Source organism: Salmo salar, chromosome ssa04 (genome assembly GCF_905237065.1).
Source record: "Salmo salar chromosome ssa04, Ssal_v3.1, whole genome shotgun sequence".
NCBI lineage: Eukaryota > Metazoa > Chordata > Actinopteri > Salmoniformes > Salmonidae > Salmo > Salmo salar.
This window is the reverse complement of record NC_059445.1, coordinates 81,765,641-81,789,700: the sequence shown is the minus strand read 5'-3', so window position 1 is coordinate 81,789,700 and position 24,060 is coordinate 81,765,641. Positions and strand designations below refer to the sequence as shown.

General features: G+C 49.3%; 1 protein-coding gene across 2 annotated transcripts in view; it reads right to left on the bottom strand.

Moving 5' to 3' along the window:
• The window catches only part of srrm3 (serine/arginine repetitive matrix 3), an 87,918-nt gene extending 64,374 nt beyond the window's left edge, over window positions 1-23,544 (bottom strand). For both annotated transcript variants that reach the window (XM_045717398.1, XM_045717399.1), the window contains exon 1: window positions 23,253-23,544. In XM_045717398.1, coding sequence (XP_045573354.1) covers window positions 23,253-23,533 — 281 coding nt within the window. In that variant the 5' untranslated portion in view covers window positions 23,534-23,544. The remainder of the gene's footprint in view (window positions 1-23,252) is intronic.
• Window positions 23,545-24,060: the final 516 nt, after the last annotated feature.

Here is a 24,060-nt window from a genome sequence, read left to right as displayed (position 1 = left end):
AGCGAATTCCCCGGAAGTATGCTAGTTCTGAACGTCACATGCTAATGTAAAAAGCTGGTTTTTGATATAAATATGAACTTGATTGAACAAAACATGCATGTATTGTATAACATAATGTCCTAGGGTTGTCATCTGATGAAGATCATCAAAGGTTAGTGTTGCATTTAGCTGTCTTCTAGGTTTTTGTGACATTATATGCTAGCTTGAAAAATGGGTGTCTGATTATTTCTGGCTGACATAATCTAATGTTTTGCTTTCGTTGTAAAGCCTTTTTGAAATCGGACAGTGTGGTTAGATAAAGGAGAGTCTTATCTTTAAAATGCTGTGAAATAGTCATATGTTTGAAAAATGGAAGTTTTTGTATTTTAGAGGAGTTTGTATTTCGCGCCACGCCCATCATTGGATAATGGAGCAGGTGTTCCGCTAGCGGAACGTCTAGATGTAAGAGGATAAGAAACAGCCTGGGAGGCTGCTACCAAATACTAATTGAGTTTATGTAAACATCTGACCCACTGGGAATGTGATGAAAGAAATAAAAGCTGAAAAAAATCATTCTCTCTACTATTATTCTGACATTTCACATCCTTCAAATAAAGTGGTGATCCTAACTGACCTAAGACAGGGAATTTTTACTAGGATTAAATGTCAGGAATTGTGAAAAACTGAGTTGAAATGTATTTGGCTAAGGTGTATGTAAACTTCCCACTTTCAACTGTATATGTAACAGCAAGCTAGCCATTTCACATCGGTTACATATACTTCATGTTACAAAAACCTGAGTGTAATAGTTGCCCATTGAATGCATGTTTTGTAGCCATGTTCACTAGTGCAGTACTAGGTCAACTGTATCTAACTATATTTCTCAAGAGTATCTTTGTAACAAACCTGGTCAGACATGAACACTGACAACCGCTCCAACGTCTACACACAGATTGGACAGTTCTGGACAGTGGGCATGATTGCCTGCCAGTTAGTTCTGTTGGAGCAATGCCAGAACACAGAACACTCAGTCTGAACAGAAAAAGCCAGCGAGGAACTAAGAGGACAGGACACAACTCCAGGGAAACATTCAGAGAGGAACTAAGAGGACAGGACACAACTCCAGCGAAACATTCAGAGAGGAACTAAGAGGACAGGACACAACTCCAGGGAAACATTCAGAGAGGAACTAAGAGGACAGGACACAACTCCAGGGAAACATTCAGAGAGGAACTAAGAGGACAGGACACAACTCCAGGGAAACATTCAGAGAGGAACTAAGAGGACAGGACACAACTCCAGGGAAACATTCAGAGAGGAACTAAGAGGACAGGACACAACTCCAGGGAAACATTCAGAGAGGAACTAAGAGGACAGGACACAACTCCAGGGAAACATTCAGAGAGGAACTAAGAGGACAGGACACAACTCCAGGGAAACATTCAGAGAGGAAGTAGGAGGACAGGACACAACTCCAGGGAAACATTCAGAGAGGAACTAAGAGGACAGGACACAACTCCAGGGAAACATTCAGAGAGGAACTAAGAGGACAGGACACAACTCCAGGGAAACATTCAGAGAGGAACTAAGAGGACAGGACACAACTCCAGGGAAACATTCAGAGAGGAACTAAGAGGACAGGACACAACTCCAGGGAAACATTCAGAGAGGAACTAAGAGGACAGGACACAACTCCAGGGAAACATTCAGAGAGGAACTAGGAGGACAGGACACAACTCCAGGGAAACATTCAGAGAGGAACTAAGAGGACAGGACACAACTCCAGGGAAACATTCAGAGAGGAACTAAGAGGACAGGACACAACTCCAGGGAAACATTCAGAGAGGAACTAAGAGGACAGGACACAACTCCAGGGAAACATTCAGAGAGGAACTAAGAGGACAGGACACAACTCCAGGGAAACATTCAGAGAGGAACTAAGAGGACAGGACACAACTCCAGGGAAACATTCAGAGAGGAACTAAGAGGACAGGACACAACTCCAGGGAAACATTCAGAGAGGAACTAAGAGGACAGGACACAACTCCAGGGAAACATTCAGAGAGGAACTAAGAGGACAGGACACAACTCCAGGGAAACATTCAGAGAGGAACTAGGAGGACAGGACACAACTCCAGGGAAACATTCAGAGAGGAACTAGCAGGACAGGACACAACTCCAGGGAAACATTCAGAGAGGAACTAAGAGGACAGGACACAACTCCAGGGAAACATTCAGAGAGGAACTAAGAGGACAGGACACAACTCCAGGGGAAACATTCAGAGAGGAACTAAGAGGACAGGACACAACTCCAGGGAAACATTCAGAGAGGAACTAAGAGGACAGGACACAACTCCAGGGAAACATTTAGAGAGGAACTAGGAGGACAGGACACAACTCCAGGGAAACATTCAGAGAGGAACTAAGAGGACAGGACACAACTCCAGGGAAACATTCAGAGAGGAACTAAGAGGACAGGACACAACTCCAGGGAAACATTCAGAGAGGAACTAAGAGGACAGGACACAACTCCAGGGAAACATTCAGAGAGGAACTAAGAGGACAGGACACAACTCCAGGGAAACATTCAGAGAGGAACTAGGAGGACAGGACACAACTCCAGGGAAACATTCAGAGAGGAACTAGGAGGACAGGACACAACTCCAGGGAAACATTCAGAGAGGAACTAGGAGGACAGGACACAACTCCAGGGAAACATTCAGAGAGGAACTAAGAGGACAGGACACAACTCCAGGGAAACATTCAGAGAGGAATTAGGAGGACAGGACACAACTCCAGGGAAACATTCAGAGAGGAACTAAGAGGACAGGACACAACTCCAGGGAAACATTCAGAGAGGAACTAAGAGGACAGGACACAACTCCAGGGAAACATTCAGAGAGGAACTAAGAGGACAGGACACAACTCCAGGGAAACATTCAGAGAGGAACTAAGAGGACAGGACACAACTCCAGGGAAACATTCAGAGAGGAACTAAGAGGACAGGACACAACTCCAGGGAAACATTCAGAGAGGAACTAAGAGGACAGGACACAACTCCAGGGAAACATTCAGAGAGGAACTAAGAGGACAGGACACAACTCCAGGACACAGCTAGCGAGGAACTAGTCCTCGATTTATCCCAGACTAGCCCAGCGCTATCAGTCCTCTATTTATCCCAGACTAGCCCAGTGCTATCAGTCCTGTATTTATCCCAGACTAGCCCAGTGCTATCAGTCCTGTATTTATCCCAGACTAGCCCAGTGCTATCAGTCCTGTATTTATCCCAGACTAGCCCAGTGCTATCAGTCCTCTATTTATCTCAGACTAGCCCAGTGCTATCAGTCCTCTATTTATCCCAGACTAGCCCAGTGCTATCAGTCCTGTATTTATCCCAGACTAGCCCAGTGCTATCAGTCCTGTATTTATCCCAGACTAGCCCATTGCTATCAGTCCTCTATTTATCCCAGACTAGCCCAGTGCTATCAGTCCTGTATTTATCCCAGACTAGCCCAGTGCTATCAGTCCTGTATTTATCCCAGACTAGCCCAGTGCTATCAGTCCTGTTTTATCCCAGACTAGCCCAGTGAAGTCATCTATTTATCCCAGACTAGCCCATTGCTATCAGTCCTCTATTTATCCCAGACTAGCCCAGTGCTATCAGTCCTGTATTTATCCCAGACTAGCCCATTGCTATCAGTCCTCTATTTATCCCAGACTAGCCCAGTGCTATCAGTCCTGTATTTATCCCAGACTAGCCCAGTGCTATCAGTCCTCTATTTATCCCAGACTAGCCCAGTGCTATCAGTCCTGTATTTATCCCAGACTAGCCCAGTGCTATCAGTCCTCTATTTATCCCAGACTAGCCCAGTGTGACGTGTGTGGGTGTGTGTGTGTGTGTGTGTGTGTGTGTGTGTGTGTGTGTGTGTGTGTGTGTGTGTGTGTGTGCGCGCGTGCGTGCGTACGTTTGTGACAGCACACAAGTCACTTCGTGCTGTATTGCAATCTTTCAGCCCAGCAGATCTGTCAACCCCATCGCACCACAACAGACGGGTGAAAAACTCAACTCACTTTATATTCATAGCTTTCCATGCATGAGGCAGGCCCCATCACCATATGTAATGTTCCTGTACAGTGTGCTTTACTGTAGACAAAAGATATGCATACTGAACAAAAATATAAATGGTACATGCAACCATTTCTAATATTTTACGGAGTTACAGTTCATATAAGGAAATCAGTCAATTGAAATAAATAAATTAGGCCCTAATCTATGGATTTCACATGACTGGGCAGGAGTGCAGCAGCCATGGGTAGGCCTGGGAGGTCATAGGCCTTCCCCTGGGGAGCCAGGTCCACCCCCTGGGGAGCCAGGTCCACCCACTGGGGAGCCAGGCCCACCCCCTGGGGAGCCAGGCCCACCCCCTGGGGAGCCAGGTCCACCCCCTGGGGAGCCAGGTCCACCCACTGGGGAGCCAGGCCCACCCCCTGGGGAGCTAGGTCCACCCCCTGGGGAGCCAGGTCCACCCACTGGGGAGCCAGGTCCACCCACTGGGGAGCCAGGCCCACCCCCTGGGGAGCTAGGTCCACCCCCTGGGGAGCCAGGTCCACCCACTGGGGAGCCAGGTCCACCCACTGGGGAGCCAGGTCCACCCACTGGGGAGCCAGGCCCACCCACAGGGGGGGCAAGCCCAGACAATCAGAAATCGTTTTCCCCTACAAAAAGGCTTTATTGTGCACTGATCACACACCATAACAAAATGTCTGGTTTAAGACGCTCTCCTTCCATCACACTTCACTGTCCTGATGATAGCAGCCTGAGAAGTGTTAACGCTTGACACAGTCTGTTTATTGACAGCTAGTGTAAAAAACACACATAGCCTGCAGGGTGGTCTGAGGGGATTGGTTAACCATTGGCAATGGGCATACACTTAACGGTGTGTGTAATGGCCATGGTTCTACAACAACACTGGGGTTGATGTTGATGTGCTGTGGGACTAGAAGACCCCTGCAGTACCTGTGGATCTACTGACCAGATGTTTGTTGGAGTTGACAGGCCTCTCTGCAGAGAAAGAAACAGTTGTGTAATTTATTTTCTCTGAACTCTCTTCTTTCCAGACACAAAGAGCGTGGGTTTATACGCCCACTCTTTCTATAAAAAAAAAAAAAGGAGATTTAAATGTATCCATGGTCAACTAGAAACAAAAAGGTGATATCCCCAGCTGCTGGGAATGATTCGGTGTTCACTGTAACACAACCAAATATATCCTTTCTGGGTCTCTCAGATGTGAGCTTGCTTTTTCAGTTGCATTAGAGTGGTAAAAAAATAAAAAATAAAATCTAAACTTAAAATCAATGTGCATAAATGGTGATGTATTGAGTAATTGTCAGTGGCTGTTAGTCTCGACGAGTAGCCAAACTTCACATCTCAGATCCTGTCTGTTCATTAGTGTTGTTGACGGAGTCAAAAGTCACTGATTTAAACAACACAACATCTTTTTTTCCCCAGCTACCCCATTACACCTCAGTATACACAGTCACAATGACTGACCAGGGAAGGGACTGAATGTCCAGCCCTTGTATCTTTCTATCTCATCCTGTCTGTCTCTAAGCACCCCTCTGTCCACTAACATAAAGCTTAAAACATCTCTGGGATTTAAAATAGTGACTTAAGAAAAAACATACTCTGGTGGAAAAGCTGTAGGGGACAATGCCAAATACAATCCCATATCATGAGTTTCTAGATATGAAGCACACAATCTAAAGCCTACACACCTGTAATGAAATTTGGCTTTGCAATACGATGGCCTTACAGATGTAGGATCCTAACTTGATCACTCTGCTGCAAGAGAACTTTCCTGCAATGCAGGACATTTCTAAACTTGTAGTGTATTTGAGGTTCAAAAAAGGCTTCTGAAGTTTGTAATTTCCACTTTGAAATTTCAGACATCATGCACATTTTTTTTCCATAAATCAGAATGCACTTAATAATTCACACACTTCCTGTTGCTGCAGGATTATTTTTCCTGCTTTAGCAAACTGGCTCAAATTAAGACTCTACATCTGTATGTGTTTGCAAAAATATCCCATGTGTATCGTTCTGTGTCCAATTGGCCTAAACGTTTTGGTCCCTGTCTGAGTATAATCAGTATAGTTTCTCTGTACCGTAACACCCTGTATATAGTCTCCACATTGACTCTGTATCGGTACCCCCTGTATATAGTCTCCACATTGACTCTGTACCGGTACCCCCTGTATATAGTCTCCACATTGACTCTGTACCAGTACCCCCCTGTATATAGTCTCCACATTGACTCTGTACCGGTACCCCCTGTATATAGTCTCCACATTGACCCTGTACCGTAACACCCTGTATATAGTCTCCACATTGACTCTGTACCAGTACCCCCTGTATATAGTCTCCACATTGACTCTGTACCGGTACCCCCTGTATATAGTCTCCACATTGACTCAGTACCAGTACCCCCCTGTATATAGTCTCCACATTGACTCTGTACCGGTACCCCCTGTATATAGTCTCCACATTGACCCTGTACCGTAACACCCTGTATATAGTCTCCACATTGACTCTGTACCGGTACCCCCCTGTATATAGTCTCCACATTGACTCTGTACCAGTACCCCCGTATATAGCCTCCACATTGACTCGGTACCGTAACACCCTGTATATAGTCTCCACATTGACCCTGTACCATAACACCCTGTATATAGTCTCCACTTTGACCTTGTACCATAACACCCTGTATATAGCCTCCACATTGATCCTGTACCATAACACCCTGTATATAGTCTCCACATTGACTCTGTACCGTAACACCCTGTATATAGTCTCCACATTGTTATTTTACTGCTGTGTGAGATGAGTAATGGTCTTTCTAAAAAAAAAAAAAGTCTAGCCTAGTATGTCGTTTTCATACATAATATAAGCTATTTCGCAGACACTTTTATCCAAAGTGACTATCTTGGCGTTACAGAGCTACAGAGAACTAAAGTGATTACTGAGTGAGTGAGTGAGTGAGTGAGTGAGTGAGTGAGTGAGTGAGTGAGTGAGTGAGTGAGTGAGTGAGTGAGTGAGTGAGTGAGTGAGTGAGTGAGTGAGTGAGTGAGTGAGTGAGTGAGTGAGTGAGTGAGTGAGTGAGTGAGTGAGTGAGTGAGTGAGTGAGGGCATGTGAAACGATAGTTATTATTACTGAGTGAGTGAGTGCATCCCTGTCTGACTGTTTACGTCCCTCATTAAGAGGACAGAGGAAAGGCTGAGGCTCTCCACGGGGACTCTAATGATGCACAAGCTCATTACAGCTCAATTACTTCCTGGAAAAACACCTGACAAACAACACACTGCTATAGACATTTAGAAGGAGTACAACTTTTATTCACTATAATATTAGTATAAATAAGTATATATAATATTAGTATACACACTGTTATAAGGAGTAGTATTGGTGGAGTGTCAGTCAGCCAGTATACAATACATTAGCATAAATATACCCCAAAACACACTGTTATAAGGAGTAGCATTGGTGGTGTATCAGTCAGTGTACTATGATATTAGCATAACTATATAGCCTAGCCCAACTGGATTACAGCTCGGACCATCTGGTGAAGTGAACATACAGTGCATTCAGGAAGTATTCAGACCCCTTGACTTTTTCCACATTTTGTTACGTTACAGCCTTATTCTAAAATGGATGAAATAAATACAAATCATCATAAATCTACACACAATACCCTAAGGAATATTAAATGTATGCTTTTTTTCTCCTTCATTTTAATTAAAATCTTATTTACAACGGCCAAAACCAGACGATGCTGGGTCAATTGTGCGCCGCCCTATGGGACTCCCAATCACTGCCGGTTGTGATACAGCCTGGAATCGAACCAGGGTCTGTAGTGACGCCTCTAGCACTGAGATGCAGTGCCTTAGACCGCTACGCCACTAAGGAGCCCCAACATAATTCCACTTTGACATTATGGGGTTTTGTGTGTAGGCCAGTGACACAAAATCTCCCTTAAATCTATTTAAAATGCAGGCTGTAACAACAACAACATGAAGGAAAAAGTCAAGGGGTGAGAACACTTTCTGAAGGCATTCACAAATGAGAGCCATCATTTACAACGACCGTTCCCCATAGAGACGGTGTGACCTTCCACCTACTCTGACATCATTACCGGACACAAAGTAGCCCAGAATAAATCCTAGCTGCTGAGACCACCACCTGTGATGGGCCTCATTCCTTTCATCCTGAGAGAGACCAAGGTCTGCATGACATCCACCGTTTGCCTCCATGCTGCTTCAAAAACAGCCAGGTTCCAAGCCAGTCTATTTCTGTACTCAAACCCCACAATGTACTACAACTCCAACCTCTGACCCCCTCCATGGAACGTTACTTAGACTGGCCCCTGCAGAGGCAGGACTGTTCTAAGTACCAGTAAATGGGAGAGGCTGGCAGCTTTCAGATAGCTTAATGAACAGGTTATTTTAATTGCCTGGCTGTTCTAATTGGCTCCCAGGGTGAGGCTGTGAGGTTAACACACAGCAGACTATTAAACCACTGGTTTAATAAAGCCTGGGTGGGGAGGGGGGAAAGGGAGGGAGGGAGAGAGAGGAGGATGGTGGGGGAAGGTGTACTGCTAGGGGGGTGCTGGTAGAGGGGGTGCTGGTAGAGGGGGTATGGTAGAGGGGGTAGGGTGGTAGGGGGGTGGGGTGGTAGGGGGGGTGCTGGTAGAGGTGGTGCTGGTAGAGGGGGGGTGCTGGTGGAGGGGTGGGTGCTGGTAGAGGGGGGGTGCTGGTGGAGGGGTGGGTGCTGGTAGAGGGGGGACTGGTAGAGGGGGGTGCTGGTAGAGGGGGTGCTGGTAGAGGGGTGGGGTGGTAGGGGGGTGGGGTGGTAGGGGGTGTGGTAGAGGGGGCTGGTAGAGGGGGGAGCTGGTAGAGGGGGGTGGTAGAGGGGGTGGGGTGGTAGGGGGGGTGGTAGAGGGGGGGGTGGTAGAGGGGGGTACTGGTAGAGGGGGTGCTGGTAGAGGGGGATGCTGGTAGAGGGGATGCTGGTAGAGGGGGTGCTGGTAGAGGGGGGTGGTAGAGGGGTGGGGTGGTAGGTGGGTGGTAGAGGGGGGTGGTAGAGGGGGGTGGTAGAGGGGGTGGGGTGGTAGGGGGTGGTAGAGGGGGATGGTAGAGGGGGGGTGCTGGTAGAGGGGGTGCTGGTAGACGGGGGGTGGTAGAGGGGTGGGGTGGTAGGGGGTGGTAGAGGGGGGGATGGTAGAGGGGGGTGCTGGTAGAGGGGGTGCTGGTAGAGGGGGGGGGTAGAGGGGGGATGCTGGTAGAGGGGGGTGCTGGTAGAGGGGGGTGCTGGTAGAGGGGGTGCTGGTAGAGGGGGGTGGTAGAGGAGGTGCTGGTAGAGGGGGTGCTGGTAGAGGGGGGGTGGGGGGTAATCAACTAGCAGATGAAAACGGTGCCCCTCTTCCTCTCTATCCCCCTCTCTGAGCCCTGCGCCCCTCTTCCTCTCTATCCCCCTCTCTGAGCCCTGCGCCCCTCTTCCTCTCTATCCCCCTCTCTGAGCCCTGCGCCCCTCTTCCTCTCTATCCCCCTCTCTGAGCCCTGCACCTCTCTTCCTCTCTATCCCCCTCTCTGAGCCCTGTACCCCTCTTCCTCTCTATCCCCCTCTCTGAGCCCTGCGCCCCTCTTCCTCTCTATCCCCCTCTCTGAGCTCTGCGCCCCTCTTCCTCTCTATGCCCCTCTCTGAGCCCTGCACCCCTCTTCCTCTCTATCCCCCTCTGAGCCCTGCGCCCCTCTTCCTCTCTATCCCCCTCTGAGCCCTGCGCCCCTCTTCCTCTCTATCCCCCCTCTGAGCCCTGCGCCCCTCTTCCTCTCTATCCCCCTCTGAGCCCTGCGCCCCTCTTCCTCTTTATCCCCCTCTGAGCCCTGCGCCCCTCTTCCTCTCTATCCCCCTCTGAGCCCTGCGCCCCTCTTCCTCTCTATCCCCCTCTGAGCCCTGCGCCCCTCTTCCTCTCTATCCCCCTCTGAGCCCTGCGCCCCTCTTCCTCTCTATCCCCCTCTCTGAGCCCTGTGCCTCTCTTCCTCTCTATCCCCCTCTCTGAGCCCTGCACCCCTCTTCCTCTCTATCCCCCTCTGAGCCCTGCGCCCCTCTTCCTCTCTATCCCCCTCTCTGAGCCCTGCGCCCCTCTTCCTCTCTATCCCCCTCTCTGAGCCCTGCACCCCTCTTCCTCTCTATCCCCCTCTCTGAGCCCTGCGCCCCTCTTCCTCTCTATCCCCCTCTGAGCCCTGCGCCCCTCTTCCTCTCTATCCCCCCCTCTGAGCCCTGCGCCCCTCTTCCTCTCTATCCCCCTCTGAGCCCTGCGCCCCTCTTCCTCTCTATCCCCCTCTCTGAGCCCTGCACCCCTCTTCCTCTCTATCCCCCTCTCTGAGCCCTGCGCCCCTCTTCCTCTCTATCCCCTCTCTGAGCCCTGCGCCCCTCTTCCTCTCTATCCCCCTCTCTGAGCCCTGCGTCCCTCTTCCTCTCTATCCCCCTCTCTGAGCCCTGCGCCCCTCTTCCTCTCTATCCCCCACTCTGAGCCCTGCACCCCTCTTCCTCTCTATCCCCTCTCTACATCCCTTATCCCTTCCTTTCCAGTCCCTCGCTCTCTCATTCATTTAAAGGGGGTGTTTTTATAATAGGAGTGTAGAGAACTATCTGGTTTCAAAATGGCACCCTATTCCCTACATAGTGCACTACTTTAGCACACTATTCCCTAAATAGTGCACTACTTTAGCACACTACTCCCTATACAGTGCACTACTTTAGACCCTATTCCCTATACAGTGCACTACTTTAGACCCTATTCCCTATATAGTGCACTACTAGAGCACCCTTTTCCCTATATAGTGCACTACTTTAGACCCTATTCCCTATACAGTGCACTACTTTAGACCCTATTCCCTATACAGTGCACTACTTTAGACCCTATTCCCTACATAGTGTGCTACTTTAGACCAGAGCCCTATGGCACTATATAGGGAACCGGATGCCACTTGGGACACAAGCGTGTGTCTATAACAGTCTCCCATTCCTCTATCATTATTAGACTGCTGTCACTAGAGCCTCTCCAGAGGACATATGGCCCTTTACATTCAAACCAGAGACAATTACTGTAGTCCAGAGCCTGGAGGACAGTCGGGAGTCTGTAGCCCAGATAGAGAGGGCCCTTCCCTGCCTGACAGATGGCAGAGGTGCCCGTTTCCTATCCCTTCCTACTGACATACAGCAGCCACCTCCCTATCAGCCACATCAATCTGGCCCAGCCCAGCCTAGCCTTCCAGCTGCCATTACCCATCAGGCCTAATGAGCCTGAGGCCCAGCCCAGCCTGGCTCCTCGCTGGTGGGGGAGGATAGAGGGGGCCGGAGAAACAAAGACACCAACCCCACTTATTGTAGACCCCCAGACAAAAGCCATGGATTAGTTCATTGCTTGGGAGAAGGGTAGATGGAGGGATGGGGGAAGGGGAGGAAGGAAAAGTCATCAAGGGCAAGAAGAGATGGTTCTCTCCAGGGCCACAGCAAGTGACCCAGGCCCCTTCAACAGACAGAATGTAGCCGTACTAAACTGCTGTGAATACTCCAGTGAAACTGTAAGATGCTATTCGTTTTACCCATCAACCACTTCAGAAAGGAACTTGTAACCCGTTAGGGTTAACCTCACCCTCCACGTATAACACACCTGACAGTTAGACAGCTGGTATACCATTTCCATCTCATGTTACCCACTATGTTCAATGTGTAGCCTAAAGGAGAAGCCTGAAGGAGAAGCCTGAAGGAGAAGCCTAAAGGAGAAGCCTGAAGGAGAAGCCTGAAGGAGAAGCCTAAAGGAGAAGCCTGAAGGAGAAGCCTAAAGGAGAAGCCTAAAGGAGAATCCTGAAGGAGAAGCCTAAAGGAGAAGCCTGAAGGAGAAGCCTAAAGGAGAAGCCTGAAGGAGAAGCCTGAAGGAGAAGCCTAAAGGAGAAGCCTGAAGGAGAAGCCTGAAGGAGAAGCCTGAAGGAGAAGCCTGAAGGAGAAGCCTAAAGGAGAAGCCTGAAGGAGAAGCCTGAAGGAGAAGCCTAAAGGAGAAGCCTAAAGGAGAAGCCTGAAGGAGAAGCCTAAAGGAGAAGCCTGAAGGAGAAGCCTGAAGGAGAAGCCTAAAGGAGAAGCCTGAAGGAGAAGCCTGAAGGAGAAGCCTAAAGGAGAAGCCTAAATGAGAAGCCTGAAGGAGAAGCCTGAAGGAGAAGCCTAAAGGAGAAGCCTGAAGGAGAAGCCTAAAGGAGAAGCCTAAAGGAGAAGCCTAAAGGCCACCTTGAGTGAACCAACAGACTGGAAGAAAAGCTGCCACAGAGTATACAGTTACAGTGTTTCCTGTTGGCATGACGATCCAATTTCTGTTACAAATACTGTTCGTAAAATCCTGTTAGAAACGGCAGTACTATCGAACATGTTTATCCCATCTTCCGATGCCTGTCCTATCCCACAAGCCAATCACATACATCACTAACTGGTGACTGGGGAATCTATTGGTGGGTTTCTATTGTTGATGCCGGAATAGCAGCCTAGGCTAGGTGATCCAGTTCTTTTCTTTATTTTAATTTTGATATTATTTCTTCTTTTTTTTGTGCTAAATGTGTGTTTTTGTTAGCTAATTTATTAGCTATTAGCATGGCATGATTGTCAAGTTAAGTTGGTTTCCCCTAACTAATGTTTCACTGTCATCAAGAAGCTTAGCTAGCTAACTCGTTAGCAAACTAGCTAGCTATGTTTCGATTTGAAGTAAGGCAATGGTGTTTGGAGATGGCAGACTCATTGAAGATGAAATTTTGAGCAGTTTTCTCCAGCGGTTAGCTTTAAGGCAGACTATTCTGGACTGGTGGGCTTTTCTGGTGCCTTGTCATGGTTGTCGTGGCTTCACCCAGGTGGGTGCTACAAATCGGTAGTGGGGGAGGTTCTACACATGTAGTCTAACCTCAGAGACTACTACTGAGAAGGGCTGCTTCAGAGACGGCAAGGGCCAGATACCCTGATGAACAGCTCTGGGCCTGGTTTCCCCATAGTGATGGAATTTAAGCTTACTAGTGTTTTAACAATGACTCTTTCCTACAACGCTCGAAGATGTTAACATTTGTTTCCCAAAACACCACGCAGACAGAACGTTCACTAAGTGCACCGTTAAGGCAGGTGTCGATACTGATAGGATCCAAAGAAAGGAAGCACTGCTCTCAGATCAGTTTTCTCCATTTCAAATCTTACCTTAATATTATAATTATTCCACAATACTGACGACGGATCAGCCCCTAGAGAGATATTATCACCCACGGCTGAAAATATTGAGGCGGCTTATTCTAATGCATACCTTGTAATAATGGACTAACTCAAGATTTGACACATCATTGATCACGTTATATATACATCATGAAATATATTGAGACAAAAATTACAGTAGCGTACAAATACCTACATAAAACTCAATTGATTTCAATATGATTCAACAAAAAAAATATTTAAACTAGGCAAGTCACTTAATAACAAATTCATATTTACAATGACGGCCTAGGAACAGTGGGTTAACTGCCTTGTTCAGGGGCAGAACAACAGATTTTTACCTTGTCAGCTTGGGGATTCGATCTAGTAACCTCTCGGTTACCAGTCCAACACTCTAACCACTAGGTTACTTGGTCTATGTAGCCTACACTGTGTTTATCTTTTAATAGTCCTCTGGGTTTTCATTTTGAAACATCTTCATGTCATTCGCTTGTTATGCTAAGAAAATGGTCAACTTTGTATTTGTAGTCACTGCACTGTCACATTCGTTCTGAAGTTATCAGAGGTCACAAAAAGACATCCTGATTTTGTGTTTAGCAGAGATCTTCTGTGTATAAAGTGATGCGGAAGGTGGGGGGAAAAAAGCATCTAACAACATATTTTAATGTTCTATGAGTGGTCTGACTCAATCATTAAATAACAAGCATTTTAAAGAGCAACTTTAGTAACAATGGTTTTGGGAAACAGCTGGGAGATTTAACGATGCTCCCATGAAGGTTCTAACGATGAATGTAGCCTTAAGATGCTTTTGGGAAACCGGGCCCTGGACCAGTCTGAAACCCCCTGGATCTGACCCCTCGCCCCCCTCTATTTCCGCTCCGAAATGCCTCTTCTCTGGCCTTCATACAAGCGCCGACTGTTCAAGCCACCAGTTAACTTCCTGTCTGCTAACTTCCTGTCTGCCATAATGATCCATCTATTGAACTACTTGTTTTATTTTTTCAAAATTGCCTGTCTTTTTTCTCTTTATGTAATAAAAATGTATGTAATAAAAATCCCTCTAAAAGTTTAATAAATTATTATTTATTCAACTATCCAATAGTTTATCACTACGGAGAGAAGCTTAGAGCTTCAAAGCACACCTTAAACCCTCCAGGAGTACGTACCACCTTGGAAGATGTATCAGTGAGGTTAAACCCTCCAGGAGTACGTACCACCTTGGAAGATGTATTATACTCAGATAAAAGATCATTTAGGAGGGAGGGAGGGAGGGAGGGAGGGAGGGAGGGAGGGAGGGAGGGAGGGAGGGAGGGAGGAGGGAGGGAGGGAGGAAGCCTGACTGCAATGAAGATAGAGATAGACTATCTGCCCAGATACCATGTGCATTTCATTAATCTACATTACCTCAGAGTAGCATACACTTTGTACTGAGGAAACTTTATTGCATGTCTACATTCTGCAACATTAGATGCAGCCACCGGTATCGGAGCGCCAAGTCTAGGACCAAAAGGCTCCTTAACAGCTTCTACCCCCAAGCCATAAGACTGCTGAACAATTAATCAAATGGCCACAGGACTATTTACATTGACCCTCCCTTTGTTTTGTACACTGCTGCTACTCGCTGTTTATTATCTATGCATAGTCACTTCACCCCTACCTACATGTACATATTACCTCGACTAACCTGTACCCCTGCACACTGACTCGGTACCGGTACCCCCTGTATAAAGCCTCCACACTGACTCGGTACCGGTACCCCCTGTATAAAGCCTCCACACTGACTCGGTACCGGTACCCCCTGTATAAAGCCTCCACACTGACTCGGTACCGGTACCCCCTGTATAAAGCCTCCACACTGACTCGGTACCGGTACACCCCTGTATATAGCCTCCACACTGACTCGGTACCGGTACCCCCTGTATATAGCCTCCACACTGACTCGGTACCGGTACACCCCTGTATATAGCCTCCACACTGACTCGGTACCGGTACCCCCTGTATATAGCCTCCACACTTACTCGGTACCGGTACCCCCTGTATATAGTCTCCATACTGACTCGGTACCGGTACCCCTGTATATAGCCTCCACACTGACTCGGTACCGGTACCCCCTGTATATAGCCTCCACATTGACTCTCCCCTGTATATAGCCTCCACACTGACTCGGTACCGGTACCCCCTGTATATAGCCTCCACACTGACTCAGTACCGGTACCCCCTGTATATAGCCTCCACACTTACTCGGTACCGGTACCCCCTGTATATAGTCTCCACACTGACTCGGTACCGGTACCCCCTGTATATAGCCTCCACACTGACTCGGTACCGGTACCCCCTGCATAGAGTCTCGTTATTCTAATGGTACTGTATTACTTCTTATTGTTTTTAATTTTTTACTTTAGTTTATTTGGTAAAAATGTTCTTAATTCTTCCTGAACTGCACTGTTGGTTATTGGCTTGTAAGGTCTACACTTGTTGTATTCAGCTCATGTGACAAATAAAGTTTGATTTGATTTGAGTATCACCCAAAATCTCTATTCCAAAAAATATCAAAATCTGTGGGTTACAGTGTCTACCGTCATAAACATTAGGATACTATAACTTACTTCACAGCAAACCTCTCTAAGAATTGACATGGCTCAATCGTTTTGTTATTGACAGAATAATACGAAATGTAAAAGCTCTGTGACTTCCACCAGGGCTGTGTACAGTAGCCTGGAGGAGAACACTGTTAGACTGACACAACATCCCACTGTCACCACTAACCTCAAAATCAAATCACATGTATTTATTTATAAAGCCCTTCTTACATCAGCTGATATCTCAAAGTGCTGTACAGAAACCCAGCCTAAAACCCCAAACAGCAAGCAATGCAGGTGTAGAAGCACGGTGGCTAGGAAAAACTCCCTAGAAAGGCCAAAACCTAGGAAGAAACCTAGAGAGGAACCAGGCTATGAGTGGTGGCCAGTCCTCTTCTGGCTGTGCCGGGTGGAGGTTATAACAGAACATGGCCAAGATGTTCAAATGTTCATAAATGACCAGCATGGTCAAATAATCATAATCACAGTGGGGGAGAACTCTGACACAACGTCCCACTGTCACCACTAGTCTGGAGGAGAACTCTGTTAGACTGACACAAGGTCCCACTGTCACCACTAGTCTGGAGGAGAACTCTGTTAGACTGACACAAGGTCCCACTGTCACCACTAGTCTGGAGGAGAACTCTGTTAGACTGACACAAGGTCCCACTGTCACCACTAGTCTGGAGGAGAACTCTGTTAGACTGACACAAGGTCCCACTGTCACCACTAACCTGGAGGAGAACTCTGTTAGACTGACACAAGGTCCCACTGTCACCACTAACCTGGAGGAGAACTCTATCCCTGGAAGCCCTGTGTGTGTGTGTGTGTGTGTGTGTGTGTGTGTGTGTGTGTGTGTGTGTGTGTGTGTGTGTGTGTGTGTGTGTGTGTGTGTGTGTGTGTGTGTAAATAATTCTACCCTGAAACATAACTAATTAGTAATTAGTTGTTTATGTAGCATGTATAATGAATAATTAAAGTACTAAACGTAAGTCCCAAAAGGTTTAGTAGAGACCTGTGAGGAAGAGAAATGTATGTGTGTATGTGTGTGCCGAAGAAAATACAGAGAACAATTAAGACTGTGTTTGGCTCGACCTGGCTAGAACTCTGAAAAACTTATGATAGGATAGGGAGTACTTCTCAAGGTTTCTCTAATCTCGGGGGAATGGAACGGACAGCGCTGGGTAGTGATAAACAGTGGTGAGAACTCTGGAGAAGCACACAACTCACCTACTGTTCGTGTGTATGTATGTGCGTAGAATATCTACTGTTTGTGTGTATGTATGTGCTTAGAATATCTACTGTTTGTGTGTATGTATGTGCGTAGGATATCTACTGTTTGTGTGTATGTATGTGCGTAGAATATCTACTGTTTGTGTGTATGTATGTGCGTAGAATATCTACTGTTTGTGTGTATGTATGTGCGTAGAATATCTACTGTTTGTGTTTATGTATGTGCGTAGGATATATACTGTTTGTGTGGATGTATGTGCGTAGGATATCTACTGTTCGTGTGTATGTATGTGCGTAGGTAGGAAGCGAACTATAAAATGGATGTCTTTGTATTATGAACTACAGAGTACCCACGTGAATAAACATTTTGACTATTGTAAGCTGGGACTCTCGTCTGTTTCATTCAACCAGAAACTTACAAACTCTGGGTTGCAGACTGAGTAGATTAATTTAAGTTTATGAACATTGATAGCGAAATTCACATAACAGTAGCTGTGTCCTTCAATGAGTCTCAGAGCTCTCTGGCTTTGGCTGACTGTGTCACGACAGTGACGGATGGTGGCGCCCCTCCTCGGCCGGGCGGAGCTCGGCGGTCGTCGTCGCCGGCCTACTAGCTACCATCGATCCCTTTTTGTTTCACTTTCGTTTGGTTAGGTCTAGGTAGGCACACACCTGTTTTGGGTTAGTCATTAGTAAGGGGGGGTTATTTAGGTTAGCGTAGGATGTATGTGGTTGTACGTGATTGTGTTGCTTGTCCGGGTTTTGTGTGTTCGTAAGAACGTGTATTTAGTTTTTCCTTCTGCCAGTGGTTTCTTTTATTTTGTGTACACCACCGCAGAATCGTTCAGGGCTGCGCCCCTATACCTTGTCGACCACGTACAGTGCTTCAAATAAAGAAGGGTGGTCACGAACTCTCTCTGTCTCCTGCGCCTGACTCTACCTCTCCTGTTGTTCCTCGAGCCAGCCCGTGACAGAAATCACGTACCGTAACTAAATGGAGTCAGCAGGAGCTTCAGCGCCAGCCATGTCCATGGAGGAAACCGTCGACCAACACTCCACCCTGCTCCACCGGCTGGGGAACGCCATGGATCAGGTGTTGGCGCGCCTGGAGAGCTGGGACCGACGCGCTCTCGGCCCCCTGAACTCGGCAGGCCAACAGCCTGCGCCCCCACCAGCACCCACAGCACCCAGTACCAGTGGGGTGAAACTCGCTCCCCCAGGGAGTACGATGGAACGGCCGCTGGGTGTAAGGGCTTCTTGCTCCAGTTGGAGTTATACCTGGCGACCGTTCGTCCCTCTCCCTCGGGGAGGAGAGCGTCAGCGTCCTCGTCTCCTGCCTCACGGGTAAGGCCCTGGAATGGGCAAACGCCGTGTGGGACAGTCCGGACTCAGCCAGGGACAACTACCCAGAGTTCACCCGCCGCTTTCGGGCAGTATTCGATCATCCCCCGGAGGGGAGAGCGGCGGGTGAGCGGCTGTTTCACCTGAGGCAGGAGACGAGGAGCGCGCAGGACTTCGCTCTCGAGTTCGGACCCTGGCCGCGGGAGCAGGGTGGAATGAGAGGGCCCTTATAGATCACTACCGTTGTAGTTTGAGGGAGGACGTCCGCCGGGAATTAGCCTGTCGGGACACGACCCACACACTGGACCAACTGGTGGATCTGTCCATCCGACTGGACAATCTGCTGGCCGCCCGCGGACGTCCGACCCGGGCCCTGCTCATTCCACCCTCCAGTCCTCCTGCTCCCACGCCTATGGAGATAGGGGGCAGCAGCCAGGAAGACTGGAGGGGAGGTCGCTCCTGCACCTCATGTGGTCGCAGAGGGCACACTGTGGACCGGTGCTGGGGAGACTCCCCTAGGAGTCCAGAGGGCAGGCAGAGCGCTCCTTTGACACCTCAGGTGAGTCAGCACCAGCCTCACCCAGAGCCCCCTGTCCGTCACATGTATGTGTCAGTGTCCTTTCCTTGTTTCTCCCCTCACTCCCGGTTTAAGGCGCTAGTCGATTCAGGCGCAGCAGGGAGTTTTATGGACCGTGGGGTCGCGGCTAAGTTAGGGATTCCCCTGGTCCAGTTGGACCAACCCTTCCCCGTGCACGCCCTAGACAGTCGACCACTAGGGTCAGGGCTGGTCAGGGAGGTCACTGTGCCTCTGGTCATGGTAATGCGGGGGGTCATGAGGAATGGATTAGTCTTTTCCTCATCGATTCCCCAGCATTTCCAGTGGTTCTAGGGATTCCCTGGCTAGCCACTCACAACCCTAAGATTTCGTGGGGACAGAGGGCTCTTAAGGGGTGGTCAAATGAGTGCTCGGGCAGGTGCATAGGAGTTTCCATCGGTGCGACTACGGTGGAGAGTCCAGACCAAGTATCCACCGTGCACATTCCCTCAGAGTATGCCGATTTGGCTATCGCCTTCAGTAAAACGAAGGCGACCCAATTACCACCTCATCGACGAGGAGACTGTGCGATAAACCTCCAGGTGGGCGCTGCCCTTCCTCGTAGTCACGTTTATCCCCTGTCTCAGGAGGAAACAGCGGCTATGGAGACATACGTCACTGAGTCCTTGAGGCAGGGATACATTCGGCCATCTCACTCACCCGTCTCCTCGAGCTTCTTTTTCGTGAAGAAGAAGGAGGGAGGTCTGCGCCCGTGCATTGACTATAGAGGTCTAAATGCCATCACAGTGGGTTTCAGTTACCCACTACCTCTCATCGCCTCGGCGATGGAGTCATTTCACGGGCGCGCTTCTTCACGAAATTGGATCTCAGGAGCGCATATAATCTGGTGCGTATCCGAGGAGGGGACGAGTGGAAAACGGCATTTAGTACCACATCTGGCCATTATGAGTACCTCGTCATGCCGTATGGGTTAAAGAATGCTCCCGCAGTCTTTCAATCCTTTGTGGATGAGATTCTCACGGGACCTGCTCGGTCAGGGTGTAGTGGTGTACATCGATGACATTCTGGTCTACTCCACTACACGCGCCGAGCATGTGTCTCTGGTGCGTAAAGTGCTTGGGCGACTGGTGGAGCATGACCTATACGTCAAGGCTGAGAAATGTGAGTTTTCCAAACCAGCCGTCTCTTTCTTGGGGTATCGCATTTCCTCATCAGGGGTAGTGATGGAATGTGACCGCGTTTCAGCCGTGCGTAATTGGCCGACTCCCACCACGGTGAAGGAGGTGCAGCGGTTTTTGGGATTTGCCAATTACTACCGGAGGTTTATCCGGGGCTTTGGTCAGGTGGCGGCTCCCATTACCTCACTGTTGAAGGGGGCCCGGTGCGGTTGCAGTGGTCCGCGGAGGCGGACAGGGCCTTTAGTCGTCTGAAGGTTTTGTTCACCGACGCTCCGGTGCTGGCGCACCCGGACCCCTCTTTGCCCTTCATAGTGGAGGTGGACGCGTCCGAGGCTGGGGTAGGGGCCGTGCTGTCCCAGCGCTCGGGCGCCCCCAAAGCTCCGCCCCTGCGCCTTCTTCTCTAGGAAGTTGAGTCCGGCGGAGCGTAACTATGATGTGGGGGACAGGGAGCTGTTGGCTGTGGTCAGAGCCCTGAAGGTGTGGAGACATTGGCTTGAGGGGGCACGTCACCCTTTTCTCATCTGGACTGACCACCGCAATCTGGAGTACATCCGGGCGGCGAGGAGACTGAACCCGCGTCAAGCCAGGTGGGCGATGTTCTTTACGAGATTTCGGTTTAACATCTCGTATATCCCAGGTTCCCGGAACACTAAGGCCGACGCACTGTCTCGTCTCCATGACGCCGAGGAACGGTCCACCGATCCCACTCCCATACTTCCAGCCTCCTGCCTGGTGGCACCGGTGGTCTGGGAGGTGGACGCGGACATCGAGCGGGCGTTACGGACGGAGCCTACTCCTCCGCAGTGTCCAGTGGGTCGTGCAAATCGTTCCGCTCGATGTTCGCGATCGGCTGATTCGGTGGGCTCACACGCTTCCCTCCTCGGGTCACCCAGGGGTTGAGCGGACAGTGCGTGGTCTTAGTGGGAGATACTGGTGGCCCACCTTGGTGAGGGACGTGAGGCACTATGTCTCCTCCTGTTCGGTGTGCGCTCAGAGTAAGGCTCCCAGGCACCTGCCTAGAGGGGAAATTACAACCCCTCCCGGTTCCACAACGACCATGGTCCCACCTGGCGGTGGATTTCTTGACCGATCTCCCGCCGTCTCAGGGCAACACTACGATCCTGGTCGTTGTGGACCGGTTTTCTAAGTCCTGCCGTCTGCTTCCGTTACCCGGTCTTCCTACGGCCCTGCAGACCGCAGAAGCCTTATTCACCCACGTCTTCCGGCACTACGGGGTGCCCGAGGATATCGTCTCAGATCGAGGCCCCCAGTTCACGTCCAGAGTGTGGCGGGCGTTTATGGAGCGACTGGGGGTTTCGGTCAGTCTGACCTCGGGGTTTCACCCCGAAAGTAATGGGCAGGTGGAAAGGGTAAACCAGGAGGTGGGCAGGTTCCTGCGGTCCTACTGCCAGGACCGGCCAGGGGAGTGGGCAAGGTTCGTGCCATGGGCCGAAATGGCTCAGAACTCTTTGCGCCACTCCTCCACCAACATATCACCATTCCAATGTGTGTTGGGTTATCAGCCGGTCCTGGGGCCATGGCATCAGAGCCAGACGGAGGCCCCTGCGGTGGAGGAATGGGTTCAGCGCTCAAGGGAGACCTGGAACGCTGTGCAGGAATCCCTGGAACGAACCAGGAGTGCGACAAAAAGCGAGCGCTGACCGGCACCGCAGCGAGGCCCCGGTGTTCACCCCAGGGGAGAGAGTCTGGCTCTCGACCCGGAACCTGCCCCTCCGCCTGCCCTGCCGGAAGCTGGGTCCGCGGTTTGTGGGGCCATTTAAAGTCCTGAGGAGAATAAACGAGGTGTGTTACAGATTACAACTTCCTTCTTATTATCGCATTAACCCCTCGTTTCATGTGTCTCTCCTCAGGCCGGTGGTAGCTGGTCCGCTGCAGGAAAATGAGGTGCAGGGAGGTCCCTCCACCCCCCTGGACATCGGGGGGCCCCGGCGTACACAGTCCGGTCCATCTTGGACTCCAGACGCCGGGCGAGGGGCCTGCAGTACCTCGTGGACTGGGAGGGTACGGCCCGGAGGAGAGGTGCTGGGTACCGGTGGAGGACATACTGGACCCAGCGCTCATCCGGGAGTTCCACAGCCTCCATCCGGATCGCCCTGCGCCTCGCCCTCCGGGGCGTCCTCGAGGCACGGCGTCGGCGCGCTGCGGGAGCCGCGCGTCAGGGGGGAGTACTGTCACGACAGTGACGGATGGTGGCGCCCCTCCTCGGCCGGGCGGAGCTCGGCGGTCGTCGTCGCCCGGCCTACTAGCTACCATCGATCCCTTTTTGTTTCACTTTCGTTTGGTTAGGTCTAGGTAGGCACACACCTGTTTTGGGTTAGTCATTAGTAAGGGGGGTTATTTAGGTTAGCGTAGGATGTATGTGGTTGTACGTGATTGTGTTGCTTGTCCGGGTTTTGTGTGTTCGTAAGAACGTGTATTTAGTTTTTCCTTCTGCCAGTGGTTTCTTTTATTTTGTGTACACCACCGCAGAATCGTTCAGGGCTGCGCCCCTATACCTTGTCGACCACGTACAGTGCTTCAAATAAAGAAGGGTGGTCACGAACTCTCTCTGTCTCCTGCGCCTGACTCTACCTCTCCTGTTGTTCCTCGAGCCAGCCCGTGACAGACTGGCAGCCATTACTGTCTGGAGGCAAGAAGTTCTGTTGTTGTTGTTTTTAGTGTGGTAAAATAGCCTTTAGATCATTAAAAAGATCATTAAAAAATCATTAAAGAATCAAGAATCATTAAAGAAACATTTTCCGACGGTTGTGTGTTTTTGTATCTTCGTTGTCTCTTCAGGCTTTAGCATAATAACAATAATAATTATAATAATTTGGTGTCTATACTAAGAGTCTAATTAACTGTGTAACCTGTAGTGAGCATGTAAGGATGGCTTTGTAAGAGCCAAGTGTGTATTCCTGTCAATGTCAAATTCTCCATTAACCAGGTCATGATAGCATTCACATCCATTCTGTGTATCCTACCAAACTTTCCCAACATGTACTGTATCTACATGAGAGGGTGTAAACCAGGGTGTAACCCTCCAAATCTAAACCCAGTTTAGGATGATACTCATCCAGACTCAACTGACCCTTGTTCCTCCATCATCTCCTGGAGCTCCATGCATTTCAGCTCCACCCTCCTCTTTCTGTCATGGTCTAGGATCTCCCTGTGGGCCTTCTTCACTAGGACAGGCTCTGGGCTAGGCTCCTCCTCTGGACCCTCCTCTTCTTCTGGTTTGGGCCCCACAGCCGGGGCGGGTACCGACACTGACCCGCCTTCCCCGGCCCCTGTTCCTGCCAGGGCCACGGCCGTAGGAAGCACGCCGTTAACAATGTCCTGGGGGGAAGGCACCCTCGCCCCATCGTACATGGTGACAATTTTTCTATAGAGAACGAGGGAGAGAGAGAGAGAGAGAGAGAGAGAGAGAGAGAGGTTAGTGTTACCAGATTCATTGTTTACCTGGGATGTACAGTCAGGTCCATAATTATTGGCACCCTTGATAAAGATGAGAAAAAAGACTGTATAAAACAGTGCTTTCAGGATGTATTCACACCACATGACTTTTCCATATTTTGTTGTGTTACAACGTTAATTTAAAATTGATGAAATTATGATGTTTTGTCACTGGCCTACACAAAATACCCCATACTGTCCAAATGGAATTATGTTTTACACATTCTTTACAAATGTATTGTAAAGCTGAAATATCTTGAGTCAATAAGCATTCAACCCCTTTGTTATGGCCAACTTAAATAAGTTCAGGAGTAAACTGCTTAACAAGTCACATAATAAGTTGCATGGATTCACTCTGTGTGCAATAATAGTGTTTAACATGATTTCTGAATGACTACCTCATCTCTGTACCCCACACATACAAATTATCTGTAAGGTCAATG